The sequence below is a fragment of the Passer domesticus genome, chromosome 3 (genome assembly GCF_036417665.1).
Source record: "Passer domesticus isolate bPasDom1 chromosome 3, bPasDom1.hap1, whole genome shotgun sequence".
In the NCBI taxonomy this organism is placed as follows: domain Eukaryota; kingdom Metazoa; phylum Chordata; class Aves; order Passeriformes; family Passeridae; genus Passer; species Passer domesticus.
Window position 1 is genome coordinate 58,018,718 of NC_087476.1, and position 20,401 is coordinate 58,039,118.

At 41.8% G+C, this 20,401-nt stretch overlaps 1 protein-coding gene across 9 annotated transcripts in view; it reads left to right on the forward strand.

Annotated features, from left to right (window-relative positions):
- The window catches only part of PLEKHG1 (pleckstrin homology and RhoGEF domain containing G1), a 128,038-nt gene that overhangs the window by 74,428 nt on the left and 33,209 nt on the right, over positions 1–20,401 (forward strand). For 7 of the 9 annotated variants that reach the window (XM_064413307.1, XM_064413309.1, XM_064413313.1 and 4 more), the window contains one exon: positions 7,015–7,553. In XM_064413307.1, the coding sequence (XP_064269377.1) occupies positions 7,015–7,553 (539 nt within the window). Of the gene's footprint in view, positions 1–1,037; positions 1,282–7,014; positions 7,554–20,401 lie in introns of those variants that run through there. The other 2 variants (XM_064413310.1, XM_064413311.1) reach the window with 2 other exon arrangements.

Genomic DNA, 20,401 nt, shown 5'->3' on the forward strand with positions numbered 1-20,401 from the left:
GACTTTCACCCCAAGAGCCCTGATGTTCAGATCAAAGTGTTTCACAGCTTTGCCAATGCTCTCAAGGCTTCCTTTTCTACCTCCAGTTTCCTGCTGTAAGGCGTTGTTCAAGGACTGTGCTCTTTAGGAATACTCTGCATGAAGCTGAGGCTGTGTCATGTGCAAGGACATAGGTACTTGGTTTCAAGTATAATTTTAAAGACAGAATGCCTCTTTGTGGGCTGCATTTCAGCATGCAGCTGTGAGAGCACACCTGGAAAGTGGTGCCAGCAGCTGGGAACTCTTCTGACTTCTTTTGCCTCCCAGCTCCAAGATGGAAATGCCACCACACCCTCTGCAGGCAAAGGAGATGTCAGCTTTCTCATGAGTTGGCAGGTTAGCACCAGCCTATATACTTTTTTTCTCATTTTCTGTTTTTCATCTTTTCTCCTGCTTCTCCTCTCACTGTCTCCTTTCTTTTTTCTTTTTTCTTTTCTTTTTTTTCTCTTTTTCCTTTTTCTTTTCTTCATTGTGATTTAGCACAGAACACTTGATTGTATGGGTTTCACATTTTCTTCTGAAATTCATTTGTCTTGCCCTGAAAAAAACCCCAAACCACTGAAGCTTTGCAAGCACTCTGCAAAAGCCTGTTCCTGTTTATGTTAGGGCAGAATAAGATCCAGAATATTTCCCAGGATCATCCTATTATATTGTAAATTCATGGAAGTTTTTAACGTAAACACAGAAATTTCACAGTACCAGCAAGTGATTTATTTGCTATACATACTTATCAATATTGTCTACAGATAAGCAAACAAATGCTGTGGAAGTGGGGGCTCTATTTGATGTTTGTTCAGTGTTGTGCCTGGAAAAATGGAAGTTAGTGGGTGTTGCTCAGTGAAGTGTGCATTTTAAAGTTACCCACAGTGATGCCCATTGTCCTGTCCCTGAATTGCATGATGTCATGTGTCATTTAAAGCTTGTAGTGATGCCGAAGGCTGTCGGTGCGCTGGGAAAAAGGCGATGAGAAAGTTGTGAATCAGGTTTCTGTAAAGCCTTTGTGTTTAGGGTTGTGATAGATAAAAGCTGACTCATGCAATATTTCTGGCGGAGGAGCTGTACAGACTAGTAAGAGCTTCTCGTTTTACCTGAGTGCCCAATGAGCTAATTCGGGAGCAGCTGAAGCCGGAGCCCGCGCCTCTCCTCTGCCGCACAGGTAGGTCGTGGGCTCTTCGGAGAGGACTGAAAAAGAGAGAGGACTTGTTCAGCCCGGGCGCCAGGAGCCAGAGACATTCCTCAGTGGTGAGATACTGTCGCAGAGGATTTTCCCTTGCAATAATGTTCTCGGGTATTAGCGTGCTTGGTTGTGACAGAGGCTATTCTGCTTTAAATACTGCAGGCAGTGGGGGTGGGGGGGACAGTAATTGGACTGAGAGAAGCACATTAGTTGGTGACTCTTTTTCCCTTGTTGTGAGATTTCTAATAAATGGGATTTCTGTTCCTCAAAGTTCAGTTAAAATACTTGGCAGAGGATCGTTTGTGACAGTCCAGGCTAGACAGCTAATCCTGCAAATATTGTAGCTCTCTAGTGTGATATTTTGCGCAGAGGGTGTTAGTTTTACAACTGATATGTATTCATATACAAAATTTAGTGATTAAAAATCTGCTGACCTTCACTTGGACAGGATTCAAAGCAGAAGATATAGGGAGTGTATTTAAGATTATTTGGGATTGGTAGTGAATGGATTTTAATCTTTCTCGGGAAGCCGGAGAGCGTTTTTGTTTCTTAGTTCCAGTGTTGCATTTTGAATTTGATACTGAATGTAGAAATTGTTCTAAACTACTTTGCTTAATTATATCCACAGTATGAAATGCTTTATTTAAAATATGAAGATATCTCAGGGGGAAAGAAACAGGAAAGCTATTTCTTGTAGTCTCATCGCTTTTTGGTAGCTAAACTCCAGAGGATGTGAGGACTGTAATTTCTGGTAATGTTGACTTTGTAGATAACACCTGAGGTGCTCTTTTTCTTGCCAGGAGAAAGGCAACAACAATGCTAATCATGAATATAAATTAACTTTGGAGTTTTTACTTGTGCGGTATGTCATAAAATTTCATGTGCAGTAAACAACTTGGAGGAATAAACAGCTATATTTAGATAGGACTTGGGGATCTTTAAGTCAGTTTTATATTTAAAGACAAAGCACTTTATCTGTCATTGTATACTAATGTTCTAGCACAGCCAAAGCTGCAGAGATAATGGAAAACCATTTATCATTACCATGAATATAATTACAGGAAGGAGGTTTTTTGTTAAAGAAAAGCAAATGATAGAAGAAGGTTCTGCATTTTTGGTGAGAACTTGGTTATGACTGCGCAATGAAAACCCGAGACATGCCAAGATGGTTGTTTTGCATGTGCCTTCAGCCTTGTAACTAATATTAGAGTTGCCTGTTGGGATGAAACAGTAGTATTCCTTGCCCTTGCAAGTCTGTGGAGCAGGGACGTGTCATTGTTCTTGCTGGGGAGCGCTCTGGGGTCGTGCCATGCCAGTGTGTGTGTGACACAGGAGCAGGGAGCTTTGCAGGGGCTGGGAAGGGGGAGAGAGTAACTGAATTAATGCAAAGGCACAAACAAGAAATGACCTTGTTTGGGGAGCATGTTTCCTTGTGAGTAGGGACAAGTAGTAATTATCCTCCTTTCAGTGCTGAACTAACAAGTAATTACTGTTATTCCTTAATTAAAGTATGCAAATTGAAGATTTCTTTTTTTTTCTCCCCAGACTGAGTTAAATACCGTTATTCACAACTGACAAAAGTTCTCAATATTATTTTCGTTCATCCTTGAAAAGGTTCAGTAACCAAAAGAAAGCCTAACAAAAAAAGCAGTGAACCAGGCCAGACATGGGTCAGGGTATAGAAGAGTTGCTCAGAGCCTGTGCAGGCTCTGGGGGAGCCTATGATTTCACACAGTGTTTGCAGACTGAGTTTTGATGAATGCACCTACCCACCAGTGCTGCTGAAGCTGGGAGGATGGGGTGGAGTGGGCTTGTAAATCAGTCCCACAGGATATGGGACAAATTACTTGCTTTTTATAGTAAATTTCTATGAAAGAGAAAAATTTGCTGGAGGTTACAGAGTTTGCAAAGGCACTGGGTCAGTTATGATTCATAGAGAGCAATCCTGGGGAAGGCTGTTTACACTCTCTTCACTCTCATTAATTCATTTGTGAATTTCTCACCAGGCATTTGCTACAGACCTTAGGTAGCTGGTGCGAGGGTGAAGTTACTTAGTGGTACAGCTGCAGAGTAAAACTGCTCTTCAGAGTTCTGAAAATCCAAATACAGGCGCTGACAAGAGAAAAGAGTATGGGCATGTGGCTGTGGCAATGAACTCCATTCAACTGCTCTCTGTCCTGGTGCCCTTGTGACTGCAGAAATCATCTAAAAACTCTTCCTAATTTTAACAGCAAGGGTAATTGTAGAGGTTATTTTCCTACCTAAGTGTTTTAAGATGATCAAGTCCAGCTCTTAGCCCAGTGGTTATGCCAATTCCACCACTAAACCATGTCACCAAGTGCCATATCTACACATCTTCAAATACCTCCAGGGATGGTGACTCCACCATTCCCTTTGTACCCTATTCCGGTGCTTGACAGCCCATTTGGTAAAGAAATATTTCCTAATATCCAATCTAAACCTCCCCTTGAGGCTGTTTCCTCTTGTCTTAACATTTGTTATTTGGGAGAAAAGGCCAACTCCCACCTGGCTACAAGCTCCTTTTAGGTAGTTATAGAGAGCAGTAAGGTCTCCCCTGAACCTCCTTTTGTCTGAACGGAATACCCTCAGCTCCTTCAGATGTTCCTCATAAGATTTGTGCTCCAGACCCTTCCCAGCTCTGTTGCCCTTCTCTGCACATGCTCCAGCACCTCGATGTCTTTCTTTCAGTGAGGGGCCCAAAAGTGAACAGAGGATTTGAGGTGTGGCCTCACCAGTGCCCATTACAATGTTCAGATGGGTTTCTGAAGAAAAACTTGAGAAGCCTTGGAAAATTAACAGATCCTGTGTTACTGGGAAGGGCTGTAGTTTTTCACAGCTATCTGTACCTGAGGCAGGAACTGAGAGCTGGGCAGAACCAGGGCGTGCCCCCAAACCCTGATTTCCATGAGCAGGGTGTTTGGTATAGGACTTGGCAGCTGAGGGAAGTGAGCTGCTTCCTGGTTCCGTGCCATGCTGAAATCCCCGGTCCACTGTGCCCTGACTTTCTGCTGGGTGTGCCAGCTGCCCAGGTGCCTCCCTGCAGGAACACTGGGCTCCTGTGCCATCAGAGTGCACCCTGAGGAACACATTTTACCGGTTGGAGACACAATGGACAAAATTGTAACAGAACTCTCCACAGAGAAGCCAAATGACGATTTATGTCCACCTGGGAAAGGAGTAAAAATGAAGTAAAAAGTAACTTTTCAGATTAATAGTCAGGATGAAGCTCTGGGGACAAAACAGACCAAGTAGTAAATACCTAGTTTGGTGTAATTTATGCAGAAGCATACAGGATCAGCAGTTTCTATAAAAAATAGAGGAAGTTGAATCAACTATGTTGCATGCAATTAATTAGCCATGCCTTGCAGTTGCCTGGGGTTTGCCAAGGTCACTGGGAATACAGGTGTTAAAGAGCAAACCCATTTGAACTATTCCAAACAATCCTCAGCTTTTTTGATAAGCAATGACACTGTCATTAAACAAAAGAATAAGTGGATTTACTTTGGTTTTCTAAAACATGTTAGGTTCTCCTAGTGCTTCTGGCTACAAGTATGTCCTATGTAAAACTGCCTTAGCATTTTTTTTTGACACCAATGCCATTGATGTGAACTGTATGTTGTTTCTATTCTTTATATTAATGAAATTTTTTGTCAAGCAAATACTACTATTAATGCCTTTGCACTATTACCTGAGAGGCAGACCATATGTCAATGAAACAGGAAGAAAAGAATGTGGGGTAATGGAATTTCATAAAGTTTTTGCCTTTACTTCCCTCTTAAATGTAGCTAATCAGGTGTTTGTCATGTAATTTTAGTAAAATACTTTGGAGTAAGTTAGCGGAAGTGCTACCCCTGTTATCTTGTTTATCCTGTGCATTTTTCAAGGGGGCATTTTTCATTCAGCAGTGTTGTGTTTTCTAACTTGAATGTGAAAAATTATCCAAAGCTGATAACAAAAACACATTCTTTCTTGTCAAAAACGTATACTTATCACCAGTAATAGCAAGGCACACGTCATTTTCTGTGCCCACATAGAAACAAGAGAATTTTATTTTTCTGTTTTAATTTTTGTGCATTTTTCTGTTTTAATATTTTTCCCTATTTTATTGCTTTATATCTTATTTTGGAACTGGTACTTGATGTGTTTTTATCAAATATGCTTCTGTGCTTCAAAACTAGAAGAACCTGGCACAAAGAAAGGCTATAGATTTTCAGACTACAAGATAAAACCAGAGGTCCAGACCTTCTGAATTAGGTTTTTAATCTAATGGCCAATTTCTGGCCCTTGTAATGAGCAAGTTACTCTCAGTGTTAATTCTTTACATCACCTTGAGGGCAATACTTCTCCTTGATAGAAAGCTAATCCCATCATGACTGAAATGGTGCTAGTAATTACTCACATACAAATGAAATCTTGTGCATTCAAGATGGGCCAAATAAATCAAAACATTCTTCTCTGGTATTTTATTTCTGTTTGCTTTGGATTTATTTTAAAAAATGGGAGAGTTGCTTTCAGCTTTGGATGAAATCCTCCCCCTGCTCTGACAGCTGCTGGAGCTGTGTGTCTGGAAGGTTTCTGCTTGTAATTGCATAGCAAGTCTGACTCACTTCAAGAAGGGCCACCTTAAAAGCTGGGTGGGTTTGATTTGCAGCTTTATGGTTTCTTTACTGAAACTGTTGTCAAGAGCTGTAATTACTGGTATGAATTTTTGAAAAGTTGTCACTGGACTAAAATAAGGACTAAGCTACCGTGCTGTGGGTAGCTTCAGTATTGCTTTTCTTCCTAAATTGTCATAAGTTTCCCTTTTTTCACAGGACAGGCATTATGAAATTCCATGAGTTTGTGGCAAGATTTTTTTTGGGAGGAAACAAAGCTTTGAAGTATTGAATTTACCTGCAGCTACTTTTTCAGATTCTTATGCTGTATCACACACAACTTGGCCAGAGACAAATCTGCATTGCATCGTGGACAGTGTCCTGCAGGGCAGTTTGGCAAGGAAAATAAAGCAGAATTGAAATGCCAACAGGAAGACAGACATATTATTTTGTTGTTGCACTGATCTGAAAAACAGCTTTGGGTCAGTTCAGCAGGGGGTAATATTCTGGCTTGTGCAGAACAGTTTTAGAATTACTTATTTTTCCCAGTAGAAAACTGAATTATTTGGCAGCATTCTTTCCGGTGGGGACTCTCTCTTCAGAAACTACATTATTTTCTTTGGGAAATTGTTCTGCTTTTAGTATTTTTGTACAAGCCACAGAGCTGGTAATTGATAACTGCTTTTAGTTTTTTTAAGACTGTTGGCTTTACAGAATTCAAAATGAAAGATGCTTTCTGGTATCACTGTGTTTCTTGAGGTTTCCAAACCTCCCAAGCCAGGGTTGGGGCTCAGCTGGGAGATAGCAGGGCTCCCAGTAAAGTTGTGGTGGTCTTTTATAACCTTAAGGAAAATGTTTTGAGTTCTGTTTTTCTCCTGTGCTAAGCCTGGGCAGTGGATGTGGTAGCAAGAAGCACACTGGCAGAAAAAGGATGTGCCAGAGACAGAAGTGTGAGCAGGAGGAATGTGGTGTTGTAGCCCTCATTGGGTGATCCCCACAACCTAAAAAACATTAGAGTTACAGTGCCGCCCAAACCATGTTGTTCTGGTTGTCTTTTGGTTTAAATAGAATTTTGGCTGCTTTCTATGCAAAAAGCTTTAAAAGTATCTGCCGTCAACTTTTGCATTATGTGGAGCAGCAACAATAAACCCACTTCTTCTGTTTCTTTGTTTGTTTGTTTAGATGACTTCCACTTACCTCTTGATGTTGTACCAGCTGTGACAGAGGCCCTTGACTCCAAGAAGAAGGAGGAAGATTTGCACAAGGAGAGCAGATCTTTCCGCTACTGTGAGAAAAACACCATGGACCTGTCAGACAGTGACCGTCCTGTCAGCTTTAGTTCCACTTCCTCCTCCGCATCCTCCAGGGACAGCCACTGCTCCTTCGGAAGCAGAATGACCTTGGTTTCAAACAGCCACTTGGGTTTGTTTAACCAGGATAAAGAAACAGGTGCCATCAAGCTAGAACTGGTCCCAGCCAGGCGATTTTCCAGCAACAAGACACGCAGAAACTCTGCTGTGGAGCAAGAGGATCCTGAGGGAAGCCTTGAGAAAAGGCCAAGCATGCCAAGGAAAGCAGAACCAAAAGGAGCAAGCAAAAACTGTGCGATGTCCCTGGTCACAGAGCCCACCAGTCCGAAGCTCCTCTATGTAGACAGAGTTGTCCAAGAGATTCTGGAGACAGAGAGGATGTATGTGCAGGATCTAAAAAGCATCGTCAAGGTAGGGAGCTTGGTTAAGACAGTGTTAACTGCTCCATAATGCCATTTCTTACATTGCTTGATTTCACAGTAGGACACATGGACCTGACAGTGGAACCGGCATTTGCTGGTCTTTATAAATTAGTGTAACATTGTTGTTTAAGTGTATTTCTAGTTTTTATTTGATTAGATAAATCTAAGATGTTACTGTGTGTTAATGAAAAAATAACAGAAAAAACATCCTACAGCTGGCAGCAGTAGTGAACAAAGAGTGATAAATGCTTTGTAGTAAAAAAAGATAATATTTTTATATTTACAAAAAAAAAGGGATTGCTCTGTGTCCTAAAGTATATAGCAAGAAGTAAGACAAGACTTAACTGCCTCTTCATATGCTTTATCTGAAGGTTCTTACTGATTTTTCCCAGCCCTCCCAGAGTCCTAGCCCTGCAAGTTCTTTCCTGACTTTTCCCCTGTCTCTTTCATACAGCTCACAGCTGCAGTTCTCTCTCTGTCCTTGGCCTGTAATATTGGATATGGCATATGTATCTGCTGGAAAATACTGTTGTTTGGCTGTAATATGAAGGAATTACATTTTCTTTAATACTTATTCTGAATGGGTATAGCATTTATTAGCAGCAGTAGAGTTTTTGTCCAGTCCCTAGCCGAACAATACCTTTCATTTCCTCTTTCTAGTACAGGGAAAAATATGGATGAGTCCTTCTGTGGATTGTTCTTTTCACTCTGCACTTGTGTCTGTGCCATCAGCATCATTCTGCTTTGCATTTTTTAAGATGACAATTGATTTCCTTGGCTATTGTTTGTAGCCTACAGGTTTAACACACAAAGAAGTGCTTAGTGTGCTGTTTGTAGAACCTAGAGCTCCAGGTAGGTGTGTGTATCATCTGAGATAGGAAATATCAGCCAGCTGGAGACAGTCTTCCCCACTTGCAGCTCTAACCTGTGTGGTCCCACAATGGCAGGGGAAAAATGTGGGGGGGAAGGCTTTGATAACTCAAATGCATGTTGTGATTAAAACACCAGTACCCCACCCAAAGTTCTGAGAAAGGTTGCTGTTTCCACAAGGTTTCGCTGGTTTCCATAGCTGGTGCTGTTTCACTGCATTCAGCTGTTGCCTGAGTTTCATTTTGGACTGTTTAAGGTTGTCAGATGTTGCAGAACCAAGTCAGCTTCTGTGCATAGTAACCACCTATTAGGCATGACTTCCCATGCTTTTGGAAGCCTTAGCCCTCACTCATTCTCCTATGCTGTAAACTGTACAACTTGAGAAACTGAAAACTAAAATGAATATCTTGTAACAATTTTCCAATTGTAACGATTTTCCAATTGCAAGGAGGAATACCAATAAATGTTTTCTGGAAAATACTTCAAGCATCACTACAGTGGATGTAGAATAAATAAGGCAAATGCATTTTTTTTATGGAAGAACTGAAGGAATTGTGAACCTGTGAAATGCCCAAGCCTATTTTCTACAGCACCTGATAATGAATCTAGAAAGCTTTGTGTGAAACTATCTGGTCCAACCTCCCAGCTCAAGCAGGGCTGTCCTAGAGCACTTGGCACAGGATTGTGTCCAGATGGTCCTTGAATACCTCCAGTGAGGGAGACTCCACAATCTCTTCGAGCACTCTGTTCCAGTGCTCAGTCACCCTTCCCCATATATTCATGCAGAACTTCTGTGCATCGGTTTCTGCCCATTGCCTCTCACCCTAGTGCTTGGCACCCCAGAGAAGAGCCTGGAAGCATCCTCCTCACACTCTCCCTCCAGGTGCTTCATTGACAAAATTCCCCTTTCCTCAAGGCTGAGCAAGCACAGCTCTCTCAACCTTTCATTGTAAGAGAGATGCCCCAGTGCCCTAATCACATTCATTGCCCTCCACTGGACCCACTCCAGGAGCTCCAAGTCTCTGGACTGGACAGGACTGGACACAGCTCTCCAGATGTGCCTCACCAGGGCTGAGGGGCAGGATCACATCCCTTGACCAGCTGGCAATGCTTTTCCTAAGACACCCTAGGATACCATTGGCCTTCTTGGCCACCAGGACCCACTGCTGGCTCATGAACAGCTTGTTGTCCACCAGGACCCCAGAAGCTTATGTACACAGTCTAAAAGTAGTAAGGAGGGCTGGGGTTTTTTTTGTTTCAGGGTGGGGTTTTTTTTGGCAGAGGGAGGGAGAAAGAGGAGGGGGGCAACCCACATATAAAGAGCTAAAATCTGAAGTGGTGTCAGATTGAGGACAGCATAAGAACAAAAAGGAAAAAATCAATAGGTGCTATTTTAATCACCCTCTACCCCCATCTGAGAACTGTCAGTAGAGATGTAGCCTAATGCTTTTTGTCCTCTAGTAGAGGGGATTTGTTGATGCTGCACTCTCTGTAGGCAGTAGAAACATACTTAAAAAGAATGTGTTCTCACTGTTGTTCCCAGGACTTTGAAACATATTTCAGGGCTGGAACTGAGAGGGTGTCAACACTCACATCTATGAATCTACATTCTCTACATTTCTGGTATAAAAATGCAAAGCAAATTTGCCTATATTTTCCCCTTCCTTTGGTGGTGGTGCTGTTTGTTTGGGTTTTAGATTTTTAGGAGGTGGGAGCTTTTTTTTATTAGTTTCAGTGGTGGTCGTGGGGTGTCAGTTTTGTTTCTTTCTCTTGATAATTTCTTTTTATACATTTACTCTTTTTCCCATTAGCCAGATCATTAATGAATACATAAACCAGAGTGGAACCCAGTATTGACCCCTAGGGTATGCCGCTAGCCACTGATCTCCAAATAGATTTTGTGCCTATGATCACCACCCTCAGGTCATGTTGGTTCAGCCAGTTCTAAGTCAAACTTACTGTCTGCTTATCCAACTCCTACTCCTCCAGCTTGTGCATGAGGGTCTTAAGGGAGTTAAAAGCCTCCCTGAAGTCAAGGTAGACAATATCCACTGCTTTTCATTCATCCATCAAGCCAGTCATTTCATAGTTAAAAGGTTATCAGACTGGTCAACTTTCCCCTGGTTAATACCTGATGACTGTTCTTGATTACCTCCTTGCCTTTAGTGTGCCAGGAACTGGTTTCCAGGGCTAGCTGAGCACAAATGACCTACTAACATGGATGATTGTGAAATTGCATGTAGGATCCTGGTACTAGTCATAATATCAAAAATCAGCTCATTAAGAATTAGCCTAGCACAGTATTTTGGGGAGAGTCCTTTCCAAACTATGTTGTCCTTAGAGCATGGAGTTGTCATGCCTGAAGTAAAATACTATGGAGGAATGGGGCAAAATAGAATTTTATTCTTTTTATGCTTGTTTTGACCTAATGCTGTTAGGTCATTGGTAAGTAAATAAATAAAGTAAAATGTCATAACTTCTGTTGCCTTTTGAGTGTCTGGGTGATCTTAACAGTGCCAGGTTGGTAGACAGAAGTAGAAGTTGACTTCATGGGATGTGTTTAATGTGATTTTTAAATGACCCTGGAGAGCTGCTGAGGTTTTCCCGTTTTCTTTCCAACTGCTGACAAGAAGTATTTGGCAGGATGAGGATGAGGTACAGGTGCTATTTGGCACCTTTGCTCCAGGATAAGCATTAAAGAACAACTGCTTTTCTAGCCAGTGCAGCCATTTTGCCTGTGACCTGGAAGGACAGTTGGGTTAGGATTGTTTTGAGGCACGCTGCTGTGATTCTTGCACAGGCAAGCATTGCAACAAGGATAGAGTGAACTTTTCCACCATTTGGTATGTTTTATCAGATGATCTGTTAAGGATAATTACAATTTTGAATGAGTACAGCTTGAAGCTTGTTTTGGGCAAGTTTGTGATGAGAAATTGGATACTTCTGCTTCCTGCTTGTATCATGCTGACAGGTGTACTGGCCAGGGCAGAACTCACTGACCTTTTCCTCTTCAGGACCTAGCCTGACTTTTTCAAGTAGTAATGTAGTTAGAATAGACATAAACTTCAATTAGAGTCACTTACTGAAGTGATTTTTTTTCTCCTCTAGGTAAAATGCTGTTTCTGAAGCTATTAAAAAAAAATCTGTGTTTTGCCCTTGCAGGTCATAGGAGTCAGAAGCCCCCATACATAATGTGTATAAATGCTTGTAACTGTAGAAAGACATCGACATTTCTGTTTTACCTTTGCAAAATGAAAGAATAATGCAAATGCACTAGTGCAATACTTACATCTTCACCCCTATCAGTATAATAATATAATTTAAAGGTCATTGGTATCTATAGACTGACTAGAGGTGTCTAATGGGTGCATTGTCAGTGTGTTTCACATATGTTTGATATAAAGAGAGGTTGAGCTTCAGAAATCTTGAACTCTATCTGAAATTTGGGAGACCACTTATGTGAATGAATTCCTCTACACTTTAATTCCAAATGTGACTTTTTTTTTTTTTAAACCATCTCCACTGAACTAGTTGAAGTCTTTGTCCTTTCCCCTCTCCAGATCTTTTGTCCCTGGCCCCCTCCTTTTATACTTAAGTCTCCTCATTTGAAAAAGTTCCATTCCCTTCTGCACAATCTCCTGCTTATGATCTTGCTGTCTCTCTGCCCTAAGTCTTCTCTCAGTAAATCCCATCTGCATCCCATCAGTATGTTTTCTCATTTCCTTATGCGACCTTTTGCTTTTTAGTATTAATCTTTCTCATGTTCTTCATTTCTCCTGATTCCAGAGCTCTCTCCATAGTTCTCTCAGTAGGCTTGACAACATTTTCTTCACCATTCCTAATTTTTCTGCCCTCTTAAGTACACAGAAGTTGAGTGGTGTCCACCAGGCTTCCTTGGTTCTCATTTTGTCCTTCCCATCTTTCTGTAGTACTCCTTTATGTCTCCTCTGCCCTGAAATTGCACAGCATGCTTTTCTATACTGTTTATGGCTTGCAGAGAGTCACTGAGACATGGGAACAATCTTTTCCATGTTCTTGCCTCCAAGGATCGGATCTGAGCCAGATCCGAGAATGGCAGTTGTGGGTTAAGGCCTTGTGAAGCCTGAGCTGAACCTTGCAAAGGACCATTGCTGGAAGTTCCTATTGAGGATACATGAATTTGGAGGGTTTCTCTTCCCCCCCCACCCCAGTATGGTCAGAAATAGGGGAATTTACATTAAGGCAGCAAAAGGCATTACTCTGAGAAACAAAGTCTCCATTATGCTTGGATCTGCTGCTCTCTCTCCCTGAGACGTGAGGATATGGTTCATGTCCCTGCTAGTCAGCCTGGGGGCGCTTGTCTTCTCAGGGGAAAGGTCACCAAAATTTTTCAACATGAGCAAAAAAGGGCATTCTTTCTCAAAAAGCCTCAGGGGAATGGCTTTGCTGAAATCTCCTAGAACAGCTCATCAGGGAGGCAGGTTTCTGGCATGGAAAGCTTCATCTGAGGTGAACACGTCTGTTGAAGCTGTACACCCCGTGTGGGGTGGGGACAAGCCTTGCCAGGGGAAATGTTGGATGTTTGAGGTAGATATGTGTTGGGGCACCAGTGATGAAGGAAAACCCTTCTGAAAGGAAGTTGCTGTCAGAATGTTATTGTTCCCTGTTTCCTATCTCCCAGTGCTGCAGCTAGAGGACGTCTCCTTCTCCTTAAAACTGTGTTTTAAGCAGTTAAAAAGACCACTCTGAAGACTGCAGTGTGCACATTGTCACTTGTGATGTGGTAGTAAAGGCATAGCTGCTTGTGCTCTGGGTCTGCTGGGTAGCGTAGCTCTGAAAGTTAATTCTTTGTTGATTCAAAACTTGGGAATTCCAGTGTAGCTAAGGCATCTCATATTAGAGAGACATTATAGTTAACATTTCCACATTATAGTTAATTTCTACACATGACCTCTTTTTCTATGCTTGCTAGCCTGCATACCTGAGAAAGATACCTTTGGATTGCTGACTTAAGTTGCATGTGAAAATTTGGATAAACAATTTAAATTACGTGGAAAATATTATGTTTTGTATATACGTAGTATGATTATGAAACAGTGATAAGTTTAACTGTGATTAGTATTTGTTAAATTTTTGAGCTGAACTTTCTCACTGCTTTTCTTTTATCCATGAAGAAAGAGCAGTGTCAAATTCTGATTGACCTCCTTAAGGGAAAGCTTGGCTTAAAAGCAAGGGAAGTTTTGTCCAGTAATACTGAGATATGACAGCTGAAACTGAAGCATCTCAGTACGTGTCCAAGAGGCCTTGAAATTTTTGAAGTTTAAACAGAGCAATATAAATCAGAGCAAAAGAATGTTCCACTTAATTAATTTGTAATGAATTTGCAAGTAGGTTTATTAGAGGGCAGTAGCGTTGTGTTTTGTTTCTGGAGTTGCTGTTTATGAATCAGGACCAGTGCAGGCTGCTGAGAAGGAGGTAGTCAGGAACACCACAGGATAAGTTACCGAACAGGTGTAAATAGCTGTTCTGGCTACCTAAAATGAGAATAAATCAGACTTCTTTCTGATTTACTGATTTTCTGATGCATTTCAGGGGTAGTTCAGTTTTCCCTGTGGGCTTCTTCCTTCATGTATGTGAGCCATATTAAACATCCTTAAGCAACCTAAAGTAGTGGAAGTATACACAAACTGGGTTTTGTGTTTGTGTCTTAAATAGTTTAAGATGCGGTTGTTTCTGGGACTCCAAGATCTTGAACAAAAGTGTTTTGCCAGCTACATATGCTGTAAACTCCTCATCATATGTGCTCTTTAATGATGCCTAACAAAAGCAGAAGCAAAACCCAAACCTCATTTTGCTTCTGGGCAGGATGGGAATGGTTCTGGGTTTTGGAAAAAGAGGTTTTATAGCTGTACAGTAGGAATATCATGTGTTGTGGACAGCCAGAAGTAACCTAATAAACAACTTGTGTGTTGTAAGCATCTGCTTGTGCTGTGGCATGAGCAGGGAGCTGTTTGTAGACTAACTTCACAGGAAATACACAAAGCCAGGGTTAAATATACTGATGCATGGCTTTTCTTATCTGCATCATCACTACTTCGGTCTTACTTCTGCTGGCAGCATTCATAAATTTCTTTTATTCAGCATGTTCCCAAGTACTTGAAAGACACTGAATAAAATGCCATTGCTGCCTTCTGTTTCCTTCACCTGTACTATGCATCCAGTTCTTATTTTACAGCTACATTGCAGAAACTTGCTGGGACAGAGGCTGTCTTTGTCAGGTGATTGCACAGCTTCTCTGGTTGACTGGGACTGCAGATGTTAAGACAGCACAAATGTATAGCCATAGTTTTGGGTTTGTTTTAAGGTCAGCTCTGTGTTTGGACAGCACAGAAGGGTGAGTTACACTGCAGTAATAAATGAGCTGTCTATAAATGTACAGTGAGCCTTTCTTAAGCTGTGGGTGGGAGAGAAGCAGCAGGGAGGGCTGCTGCTCTTCCAGGGAGCCACAGAATTGCTGAAAAGCCTGGCTGCTGTTGCTCTTGTCCTCCCTTTTCTGGCAGCAGGGCGTAAATCATTCGACCGTGCTGTCTGCAACCTCCTACCCACTTGCTGAATGTGAATGAATATAGATTAAAGGATGAAAGTTAATCTTCTGTTCCAGAAAGCTTTATTCTTTTGGGACCAGGGAGGCAAGGGGAAGATGTAATTTAAATATGGAGTGTGCCATTTAGGAGTGTTGGTGGCAGCCAGGGGACTCCAGGATTGAAAAGTCCTTCCTGTGACTGCACTGAGGCTGGAGCAGGGGGTTGTATCCCTGCCTAGGAGGATGCATGGAGCCCTCCTGGGATTCAGGAAGTAACAAAAGAGAGGTCTGCTCACCTCTGCCCTCGTCTTGTTGTTGCTTACTGGCCGTGGATAAGGAGCTCCTCAGAGCAGAGCTTTACAAAAGTTTATAGAGTAGGCAGGAAAACTGTGAAGAAGAGGTCTGAGGTCTGAGAGCTGAGAGGTAGGGAGAGGGAGTATAGCTTATGCTGCAAAAATTTTCAGTAAACATTACAATGCATTAATGAGATTATGTCTTTTTTGCAGAATGATTGGGATTTTCTGTAAAGAAATTTCATCATGCGGAGGTGATATCTTAAAGGCAAAGACATTTCTGCATTTCCAGCCAGGCCATAGTTTCTGGAATTTTCTTTGTGTATATACTCATATCCATTTTGGTCCATGGAAACATCTGACTGCTTTCAAAGTTGTTATATCACTGTTATTAAATATTATTTGGTAGTGAACAGCCTGAATGCTTAACAAACCACATAGTAGTCTCTCTCTCTCTCTCTGCTCTTACTGCTCCAGCAAATTAAGGTGTGGAGGTAGCTTCGATTTTTCCTGGTTTCATGAGCAGACCATTTTGTAAATAAGACACTTTAACAAAGTTTTTCCTTGCAAACCACCCACTATAAAGTTCCATTTCATTGCTCTTCATATATGCATAAGAAAAGCCATCCAGAAGTCTCTGGTAATCATGTGGTTACTAAGGTTAAGATAAATGTGTGTTTAGGATGTGTGCAGATTTTCTCCATTTTGCTGGGTTTGCATTTTCATTCTTTGGAAAACAGACTCTTTCAGTTTCCCTTCTTGTGTTTTAAAATAAACATTTCTCTTCTGGAATGTCTCATTTAACTTGTAAGCATATTGAGATCTCTTTTTAAAAATGTTATCATTCATTTGCCTTACAAATTGGGGAAAGTTTATTTAACAGGGCAAGGGTCTACACCACAAGGCTCAGGTTCTTTTCCTGGGTGATTTGTATATTGGAAGGCCAAATATGCCTTAATAATTCTCAGTATGTTGTTTGATTATGGTACAATAATCTTATAATCAGACTGACTAAAGTGTGTTGTGAAAAATAATTTATAGATGTCCTGATGAAGTTTAATTATTTTTTAAATTTATAATTACTAAGCAATTCCAGCTGGTACTTTTTTGAGTAAGATTGAGATTATTGAATGATGATGGTGATTGACACCAATGCTATAGATCTAGAAATCTTTATAGTACTTCATCTGCCTAGTAACCTCAAACTAATTGACATCCTCATTACTATTACTAGTAATAATATTACTATTATTATTTTCATTTGGCTGTTTTTATTACTGTAACTTATTTCTTCTGTGTTTCCTTTTAACTTTAGAAAGGCATTAGATGAGGGCATCACATTACTCCTTAATGACATGTCAGTAAACTACTGATAGCACTTGTGATCCCATGATCTCCACCTGTGCTCTGAGCTTGCTTCTTACCACACCTCTGAGCAGCAATTTTGAGGGCCAGCTTCTGGGAAAAAAATCTTGTAGCTGTGATGTGGCAGTGGGTGCTGGCTGATAACTGAGGATTTATGTGGGATATGGTTTTAATCAGTGGGTTTCAACTTCAGTAAGTTAGTGTGCTGAAGTGTCCAAGTAGAGTTTCATGTGAGTTTTTGTTCTGGTGATTTATCCATAATCATCTTTACAGCTGCTCGACCATTTACAGGACTTGTCTGTGTACAATCCATCAATGACAGTTTCAATTTGAGTGCTTTTAATGCATCTCTGTCAAATTACAGTTTGATTTAATTGACAGCCTGCCTTCCAAGGTGTCTTTTTAAGATGGGAGATTTTAGCATGGAATTCCTGCAGTTGAACAAGGGAATATTATTGAACTCTGACTGTGTTTCATTAGAGCAAAAATTCACTACAACAAGGAAGGCAAAAATCCATGAGAGTAGTCCATCCAGGCAGGCTGACAGTTCAATGCTGGATCAGCTGGTGTCAGGGGTTGACCCTCCCAGAGAGCTTTATAGGCACAGCATTCATGCTGAAACATCCACAAGAAGAAAGCATATGCTGGACAGAAAGAAAGGACATAAGACCCTTGGCTGGTGGAATAGGACATTTGCGCCCTCCCACCCCAGTTCTAGAAGGAAACTGTGGGACAGAGCTGGAAATTGATACAGGCATCCTCTGATGCTGGGGCAGGGGCAAGAGGATGTGCAGAGCTTGCTTTAAAGGCCCAGGCTCTAAAGCAGTGGGGGGGAACCCACAGCTGCAGGAAGCTGTTCTGCTATCTCCCAGCCATGCACGCTGGTGAGGCAATTGTCCTTGCCCAGGGCCCCGGTGAATGGATTCAGTGCAACAGAGTGTTGAGGGACCTCTCACTGACAGAGTTTTCCAGGGCAAATTCTTTAGTTCATTTCCTGAGATTAGCTGTGTCCTGACAGCTTGAAGTCCTGTGACAAGATCTCCTGACTGTTAAATTGTTGACATTGATGTGCCCTGGAAATTTCCAACTTTGTATACAACTGTGGCTGTCTCTTGTCTCTGGTTCATGTCTACATGGGCACAACTGTTCAAAGGCAGCCTAAACCAAAGAAAGAGTGTGTTTTCAAGGTGCAAGGCATAGTGTTAGGACTCAGGAATCTCTCACTGCTAATTTTGGCTGACACATAACTCCCCCTGTGGCTTTCCATGCGTGTGGATTAAGCCAAGGGGACCTACTAGGGGTCACTACTTCCAGACCTTAGAAACTGCAAATGGGACAGTGTTTTTACATCTGTAATATAGGCAAGGAAGTTGATTATCAAAAATCTGTCCCTCAGGAATAACTACATAGAAAAAAATACTTTTTAAAGAAATCCACTTCTTCAGGTAGAATTTAAGTTAATACTGTTAACTTATTTACAAACCCCTAACTGTGTGACGTCTAGGGAGATCTCTGTCATGATCACCTTACTCTGCAATGTTAAACAGTGGAAATAAAACTTACATGTGCTTTCTCTATTTTTAGTCTTTCCTCATACCATGTTCTCACGAGTGCTCCCACCATCAATCTTTGCCCTTCCTACTCACAGTCAGTCAGCAGAGTATCGTCTTACCGTGTCACGCTTTATTGCCGCTGCCCGCGGGCTGCGTGTGAGCCAGCTGCACGTGTCAATTGGCACTTCCCAGGAAGCTGCCTGGAAGCACAGGTGAGCTCGGTATGGATCCTCCACCACCCGCCCAGGGAGAGGACTGGTGCTGGTGAGGTGGCCTCCTGCCAGCTCAGAGACTCAGCTCTTCTGCAGGGATATCGGAGAGGAAAAAAATCAGTCACAAGCCACATCTAGTGTCAGATTGTGTAAGGCAGATGGGTTATCTTGGCTGTTCCCATGTGGAGGGGGGCTGGCTGTCAGTGCTGGGAGGTCTTCTTCATGTCCTTTTCCCTTGATGGCAGAGTTAGTGCTCTCCAGGCATGTCCTTGCACGTGTAAGCGTATCCTCCAAAGCCCACCTGCAAGGCCTGGCATGTCCATTTCCCACAGGGCAGAGCTTTGCTGCTGCTGACAAGTGCCAGTCTAACACGCACGGTACCGAGGGAAATAAAGCAAATGGAGAAGGTGAGGAGGAAGCACACAGAGCACAGGAGCTTTCTGCTGAAGGGAGCACAGGAGGCCGTGTCTCCAAGTGTGTGTTGTCCTCAGAAAGACCCTGGCTTAGGCTGTTGGTCAGTGCAGGACTGTGCAGTGCCTTAGTGGCCATAGCCCCAGGTAGGGACTGGTCTTTCAGACTTGTCTATGCTTTGGTCTGTGTGAGGTTTTTCCAGCTTCAGATGTCTGTGTAGAAACCCCCACCAAATACCAGTAAATGCAGAAAGTAGAAGGACATGCTCACAGAAATTGTCTTTATTTTTTAGGTTTCTGGGTTTTCTTGTAGTGGCTCTGTAGGGTGGACAGTGCAAGCATTTGTAGGTTTCAATCCCTTGGGCTCATATAGCAAAAGGAGCCAGAGCAAGATAGCAAAGTATGCTTAGTATACAAATGTACATTGCCTTTGCAGAGCGCAGCAGTACCTTAAATATTGAAAAGAGCTGCAATGAACTGCCCTGACTAAAACTCATCATCGTTGGCCGCCTGTTGTGTGGATAGCATGCTATTCTTTGAACCACAAGGCATTCAGAGTATGATGCTATACATGCTGGATAAATTAATAAATAAATAATGGAGAAAAAAGAATAGAAAAATAAATCACGCACAAGGTGAATTGGTACATATTACAGTTACCTATAAATTAGCAGAATAAGCAGTGGGAAGCATTTCATAGTGTCTATTCAAATGTACATCTGTTGCCCAACCTTCTTAGTTTACAAGTGTGTGGCTAGTTCAGGCAGCCTGGCTCGAGCTAGCAGGCTACAAATAGGATCTATTCCATGGCATATTTTCCTCCTGGAAGTGGTGTGGAAGTAGTGCTTTGGTGGCTAAGGCTGCTGAGCTGTTTCACTGGTTCCTCTTCTGCACAGCCATCTGATTTTGGCCAAACACATCGTGGTTGGGTAGAAGGGAGTTGGGAAAAACATATGGCCATGAGTATGGGATAGTACCTAGGAGTAAAATCTGCTTTACTAGTAGGTCTGGGGAGTATCAGAAAACTAGGGGTCTGAGTGATGCTGTGGCACTGCCTGGGTCATGTCCTGCTTGATTTAATAGTACCAATCCCTCCTCTGTCTGCAACACTACTAGAAGCCACTGAGGTTTTGATAAATACCTGGTTTTAAATATTTTTAGGTCAGAGACTGAGGTTTTGTGATATAAGTCCTCAGCTGTTGAACCCAGAGTGTGTTGCTGAAATCAGAGACAGAGGGCAGATTTGCTTTCTCCTGCAGGTTGTTTAGACATTAGAAAGCAAAGTTTCCTAGTGGATAGAATCATTTTTTGATTCTTTTTTGGTATTGATATTTAATCAAATTTTCAGTCCTGTGTGCCTTGTGTGTCTGCCTCTTGACAAAGGTGTACCTGTGCAACTACACTGCTCTTTTAACAATTTTGCTTATCTTTTGTGATATTTTTATATGCACACTCCTGCCCTGTAAAGGGATTACTAAGAACTTACATAGTATACATGTTTCTTGCAGAGCAGCATAAAAATTGATTCTCATTTTACAAGGCAGTGTGGTTTTTTGCCCATTTTTTTAGAAT